This window comes from Cherax quadricarinatus, chromosome 13 (genome assembly GCF_038502225.1).
Source record: "Cherax quadricarinatus isolate ZL_2023a chromosome 13, ASM3850222v1, whole genome shotgun sequence".
In the NCBI taxonomy this organism is placed as follows: Eukaryota; Metazoa; Arthropoda; class Malacostraca; order Decapoda; family Parastacidae; genus Cherax; species Cherax quadricarinatus.
Genome location: NC_091304.1, coordinates 7,300,024 through 7,307,523, shown reverse-complemented (window position 1 = coordinate 7,307,523; position 7,500 = coordinate 7,300,024). Strand labels below are relative to the sequence as shown.

At 46.1% G+C, this 7,500-nt stretch overlaps 1 protein-coding gene across 1 annotated transcript in view; it reads left to right on the top strand.

Annotated features, from left to right (window-relative positions):
• The window catches only part of LOC128688683 (mucin-2), a gene marked incomplete in the record, with an annotated part of 211,003 nt that overhangs the window by 196,338 nt on the left and 7,165 nt on the right, over positions 1–7,500 (top strand). The window contains 1 exon segment of the mRNA XM_070084433.1: positions 2,630–3,161. Within this exon segment, the coding sequence (XP_069940534.1) occupies positions 2,630–3,161 (532 nt within the window).

Sequence of the window (7,500 nt, the reverse complement as noted above, 5' to 3'; positions counted from 1 at the left end):
TGTCATAAAACTCCAGTAGGTTTGTGGCACAGGATTTCCCTTCCCTGAAACCGTGATGGTTGTCGTGTATAAGCGTGTTACTTTCTAGGTGTTCCACCACTCTCCTCCTGATAATTTTCTCCATGACTTTGCATACTATACATGTCAGTGACACTGGTCTGTAGTTTAATGCCTCGTGTCTGTCTCCTTTCTTAAAAATTGGGACTACACGTGTGTGTGTGTGTGTGTGTGTGTGTGTGTGTGTGTGTGTGTGTGTGTGTGTGTGTGTGTGTGTGTGTGTGTGTGTGTGTGTGTGTGTGTGTGTGTGTGTGTGTGTGTGTATTGCATATCAGTGCAAGGTTATATACACCGAGAGTATTTACACTGAGAGATGTGTATCTGTGTTCCGTATTTCTCTATTTACAGAGAAGCTTAAATCTCTCGACTTGCATACAGTGTGCGTCTCTCTCAGTGTATATAAACCGAAATGTGTGTTTATCTCAGAATATACACCAAGAGGTACGCAACTATGAGTGTATGTTCTAAGAGTATATCTTACCCCCAATTTTAAGGAGCAGTGTAACCAACTTTAATGACCCTCGTGTTGGCCACAGACTTTTAAACGTAATAAAGGCAAGGTATATCCTTTTATGTTAAGTACGGTAGCATAATTAACGACAGATCCCACTCGAAACGACAAGAATGATAGTTTGTGCGAAGGTGCAACAATTTTTTCCTACGATAACTTTACTTCTCGGGCCACGATACCTCAACCTTGAAGCACCATACCTCAACCTTGAAACACGATACCTCAACCCTGAAGCACGATACCTAAACTTTGAAACACGATACCTTAACCTTAAAACACGATACCGCAACCCTGAAACTTGATATCTCGACCTTGAAACACGATATCTCATCGCTGAAACACGATACCTCAACCCTGAAACATGATCCCTTAGCCTTGAAACACGATACCTCAACCCTGAAACACGATACCTCAATCTTGAAACACGATACCTCAACCCTGAAACACGGTACCTCCCTCAACCTTGGAAGCGCCATAATTAAAAAAACTACGGAAGAAAAAAAGACAATTCTCCATTTTGAGAATACAGAATTCATCTGAAAATATAACCTGAAATACAAGTGTGAGGGGTGTCGCTTCCACGACCGCGACAACTGGGCCTCTCAAGGACGACAGTTTACTCCTCACAGGGAAACGACGTGTTAAGCTACAGTCTCCCGAGTGAGGGTTATTTGTGTGTTGTTCCAATCACGGTACTGTAACCTTTTTATTCGATAATTTATTCTCTTTTCAGAACCACAACAAAAACTCTCTCTCTCTCTCTCTCTCTCTCTCTCTCTCTCTCTCTCTCTCTCGCTTATTCAAGGGACTGATTCCCTTGTTGGCAACTCTGCCTACAAACACCGAGGTATAATATTGTCTGTCTATTTTGTAGATTATTATTATTGTTATTATTTTCGAAAAAAGCGCCAAACCCGTATAGGTTATGCAGGGAAGAAAAACACTGGTGGTCGAAACATCTAATACGTCTGTTTTCTGACGCATTTTCTTTGCCCTCCAATGTTATTCTTTCAATTTTTAACCGGACTAACGTAATTTGGGTGAAGTTAATTTCGATTAGGTTGGTTAATTTAGTTTTGGTTAATTCAGGTTGGTTAATGTTGCTTGATGTTGGTTAATTTAGGTTGGAGTACGACAGGTTATATAAGCACGTATTTTGCTTCTAGTAAGCAAACTAAAAAAAACAGCTGTGGTACGTCTGGCAGCGAGGCAGCCTAGGAAAAACTAGGGTGCGTTGATTTCTGAACGAATATCCCACTTGGTGCCAGAGTGGCTGGATGTGAGTATTTACACGGAGAGGTTTATCTCCCCCAGTAAACGAGCATATACATCAAAACGTGCCTTTCTCCCAATGTTCAGAGGTGCATATCTTCCGTTGCATATATACACCGTGCATGTGTGTGTGTGTGTGTGTGAGAGAGAGAGAGAGACAGAGGTAGGTTTATCTCAGTATATATGGAGAGGTGCCTGTATTTCAATGTATATACACCGAAAGGTATAAGTATATTTCCTACAGTATCTAAACTGAGCATTGAATGCATCGCAATATACACGAAGAAGAGTATATCTCCCGTTGTATATAAGTTGAGATGTGCATATCTCCCAGCGTGTATACATTGAGAGAAGTAAATCTCCCAGTATATAAACACGAGAGGCGCATATCACCAGTGTATCTCCGGTGCAAAATATATAAATCTCTATCAGTGTATATATGGGAAGTATCCCGCTCTGTATATAATTAGTGTAAAACTTAATTCCTCTCTTTAGGGATTAAAGTCTTATTGATATATGTGAACGTGCTAATTGGTGTTTTAATGACCTACGTGCAGAGGGCAGGATTTAAAACCACACACACACACACACACACACACACACACACACACACACACACACACACACACACGCACACACACACACACACAAATGGATCTTTCTCGGAATACCTTCGCAGTTTTACGCTCGTGCATACAGCTGTGCCATGAGGCTATGCCATGGTATGTATGCCAGGTATGCAGGAAATGCGAGGTATGCTACGTGTGTTGCTGGTCTTGTCGCTGACAGATCGTGCTGGAGGCAGTGAGAGACGAAGGCAACAGCGACATCGCCGTTGACGACGTCAAGGTGGCGCACGGGGACGACTGCAGAGACGAATTTACCATGCCCGAGGTCAGAACTGCACCGACGACCACCACCACAACCTCCAATACCACGACCTCACCTACCACCAACACCACCGGTGATTCCACCCAGGGTGATGTCACCACCCAAGGTGCTGCAGTTGCTCCTAATACTACCTCATCCTCCTCCTCATCCTCCTCCTCCTCCTCCTCCTCCTCCTCCTCTTCCTCAAACAACACCTCCCCCCCTGCTACTGCTGGCACAGGTGCCAGTGATATCTCGTCTGGCACTGCTTCATCCGTGCTTAACACCACTGCTAGCATCACCACTCCCACCGCCGCTGCTGACAACACCAGTGCCACCACTGTTGACACCAGTGCCACCACTGTTGACACCAGTGCCACAGCCATCGAGTCACTCACTTCACCTTCATTCAGCTTGACACCACATGACATCACGACCGTCCATACTGGAGGTGAGTAGAAGTGACAGGTCAGAAGATATGACAGGCAAGATATGACAAGTCAGTAGGTGAAGAGATGCGACATGTGATCACATATGATTTGTCATATACGACAGAAGAGTAGATATAACAGGTGAGTAGATAAGACCGGTGAGTAGATATGGTGGCAAGTAGATATAATTGTTGAGTAGATATGGTAGATAATTGAGTAACAATGGTGAGGAAGAGGCAAAAGTAGACTTTGGGTTATATTACTCTCACCTTCTACCATGTCTCCTCCTCCTCCTCCTCCTCCTCCCCCTCCTCCTCTTCCTGCCCCTCTTCTTCCACCTCCTCCTCTTTCCCTCTCTTCCTCCTATTCGTCTTTATCTCCTAGATTTCGCCATCCTCTTCCTCCTATTATTCCCCTTTTTCCCTCTTCTCCTTTTAGTTTCTCATTCTCTCTCTCTCTCTCTCTCTCACTCACTCACACACACACACACACACACACACACACACACACACACACACACACACACACACACACACACACACACACACACACACACACACACAAACACACACACACACACACACACACACACACACACACACACACACACACACACACACACACACACACGTGCTGAGGCACAACCATGCTATCAAGAGCCACTGGAAAAATCAAGGGAGAAAATGACCACATACAGGCAGGATCCAGAGTCACAGAGGGTGAGGCAATGGGAGGAGGAAAGGGCAAAATCAGTGTTTATCCATGGGCTTCAGGAGAGAGAGGAAAGGACACACTGAAAGGCGGCAGGAAGAAAGAAAGGAGATCGAGAAAATCATCACGGAAATAGGTGAAGAGATGGACGAGATTGTAAATTTTCAGAGAATAGGGGGTACTCGAAGGGGAGAAACCGACCGATCAAGCTGATTCTCAGGATGGAAACAGTACGGAACAGGATCCTAAAAGAGAAACCACGGTTGAAATACTCGGAAGAGTACAAGAGGGTGTTCCTAGACAGAGACAGAACACAAACAGAACGACAGCAGCTGAGGGAGAGGACAAAAAAGCGAAAGGAGCTAGGAAAGGATGGAACTAGTAGAGGTCAGTCAGAGCAGAACAGAGCAGCAAGGGCAAGCACACACACACAACTATTCTCAGAACCCCACAACCTATCACACCATCCCAACACACACTACAATCCATACCCACAGCTTCCACCCAACACCGAGCTATAGAATCCCACAGTATGCTACCAAGTCTCCCACCCTCACAGGCCCCCCAAACCACAGTGTTGGAAAGGAAACTGAAGGTATGGTACACAAACGCTGATGGAATAACAAATAAGTGGGAGGAGTGGCACGAAAGAGTCAAAGAGGCATCACCGGACACCATAGCTCTCACCTGTTATATCCAAGCTTACAGGTATGCTAACAGATGCCATCTTTCCAACGGGATACCAGATCCTGAGGAAAGACAGAGGGAACAGGGGGGGGGAGGAGTGGCATTGCTGATAAAAAAACGATGGAATTTTGATGAGCTGGAGAGAGGAGACAGCAGAGAAGAAAGTGATAACATGGCGGGAACGCTTCACTATGGAGGTCCCAAGGTGGTAATAGCAGTGATGTATAACCCACCAAAGAACAGCAGGAGGCCAAGGCAAGAGTACGACGAGAGCAATAGAGCGATGGTTGACACACTGGCTGCAGTGGCCAAAAGAGCTCATGCATGCAGGGCAAAACTCCTGATCATGGGTGACTTTAACCACAAGGAGATCGATTGGGAGAACTTGGAGCCGCATGGGGGCCAAGATACATGGAGGGCTAAGATGATGGAGGTGGTACTGGAAAACTTCATGTACCAACACGTAAGGGACACTACAAGAGAGAGAGCAGAGGATGAACCAGCAAGGCTGGACTTAGTATTCACCTTGAGTAGTGCAGATATCGAGGACATCACATATGAAAGACCCCTTGGGGCCAGTGATCATGTGATTTTATGCTTCGAATACACAGTAGAGCTACAAGTGGAGGGAGAAGCAGGAAGGTCAAGACGAATGAAGCCAAACTACAAGAAAGAGGACTACACGGGAATGAGGAACTTCCTGAACGAGGTTCAGTGGGGCAGAGAACTGGCAGGGAAGCCAGTTAATGAGATGATGGAATATGTAGCAACAATGTGCAAGGAGGCTGAGGAGAGGTTTGTACCCAAGGGAAACAGGAATAATGAAAAAGCTAGGATGAGCCCATGGTTCACCCAAAGATGCAAGGAGGCAAAAACCAAGTGTGCCAGGGAATGGAAGAAATATAGAAGGCAAAGGACCCAGGAGAATAAGGAGAGCAGTCGTAGAGCCAGAAACGAATATGCACAAATAAAAAGGGAGGCCCAAAGACAATATGAAAACGACATAGCAGCGAAAGCCAAATCTGACCCGAAACTGTTATACAGCCACATCAGTCAAGGACCAGGTAATCAGGCTAAGGAAGGAAGGAGGAGAGACAACAAGAAATGACCGTGAAGTATGTGAGGAACTCAACAAGAGATTCAAAGAAGTGCTCACAGAGGAGACAGAAGGGGCTCCAGAAAGACGGAGAGGTGGGGCACACCACCATGTGCTGGACACAGTGCACACAACCGAGGAAGAAGTGAAGAGGCTTCTGAGTGAGCTAGATACCTCAAAGGCAATGGGGCCAGATAACATCTCCCCATGGGTCCTGAGAGAGGGAGCAGAGGTGCTATGTGTACCCCTAACAACAATATTCAATACATCTATCAAAACAGGGAGATTGCCTGAGGCATGGAAGACAGCAAATGTAGTCTCAATCTTTAAAAAAGGAGACAGACATGAAGCACTAAACTACAGACCAGTGTCACTGACATGTATAGTATGCAAAATCATGGAGAAGATTATCAGGAGAAGAGTGGTGGAACACCTAGAAAGGAATGATCTCATCAACAGCAGCCAACATGGTTTCAGGGTCGGGAAATCGTGTCACAAACCTACTGGAGTTCTATGACATGGTGACAGCAGTAAGACAAGAGAGAGAGGGGTGGGTGGATTGCATATTCTTGGACTGCAAGAAGGCGTTTGACACAGTTCCACACAAGAGATTGGTGCAAAAACTGGAGAACCAAGCAGGGATAACAGGGAAGGCACTACAATGGATCAGGGGATACTTGTCAGGAAGACAACAGCGAGTCATGGTACGTGGCGAGGTGTCAGAGTGGTCATCTGTGACCAGCGGGGTCCCACAGGGGTCAGTCCTAGGACCAGTGCTGTTTCTGGTATTTGTGAACGACAAGACGGAAGGAATAGACTCCGAAGTGTCCCTGTTTGCAGATGACGTGAAGTTGATAAGAAGAATTCACTCGATCGAAGACCAGGCAGAACTACAAAGGGATCTGGACAGGCTGCAGACCTGGTCCAGCAATTGGCTCCTGGAGTTCAATCCCACCAAGTGCAAAGTCATGAAGATTGGGGAAGGGCAAAGAAGACCGCAGACGGAGTACAGTCTAGGGGGCCAGAGACTGCAAACCTCACTCAAGGAATAAGATCTTGGGGTGAGTATAACACCAGGCACATCTCCTGAAGAGCACATCAACCAAATAACGCCTGCAGCACATGGGCGCCTAGCAAACCTCAGAACAGCATTCCGACATCTTAATAAGGAATCGTTCAGGACCCTGTACACCGTGTACGTTAGGCCCATATTGGAGTATGCGGCACCAGTTTGGAACCCACACCTAGCCAAGCACGTAAAGAAACTAGAGAAAGTGCAAAGGTTTGCAACAAGACTAGTTCCAGAGATAAGAGGTATGTCCTATGAGGAGAGGTTAAGGGAAATCAACCTGACGACACTGGAGGACTGAGAGGAATTGACAAGGTGGACAAAGACAGGATGTTCCAGAGATTGGACACAGTAACAAGGGGACACAGTTGGAAGTTGAAGACACAGATGAATCACAGGGATGTTAGGAAGTATTTCTTCAGCCACAGAGTAGTCAGTAAGTGGAATAGTTTGGGAAGCGATGTAGTGGAGGCAGGATGCATACATAGCTTTAAGCAGAGGTATGATAAAGTTCACGGTTCAGGGAGAGTGACCTAGTAGCGATCAGTGAAGAGGCGGGGCCAAGAGCTCGGACTCGACCCCTGCAACCTCAACTAGGCGAGTACAACTAGGTGAGTACATATGCTGTTCCTGATGTATGTAAATGAGGCAGCAGAGATTGATTCCTACGTGTCAGTGTTCAGGCTGAAGGAAGACTCGGACGGACAACATGGCAGTAGGAATGAATAGTGATGTGGATGCTGGAGTGCGACCCCCAGGCAACAAAAACTATTGAAAAAAAAGAGTATTCCATACA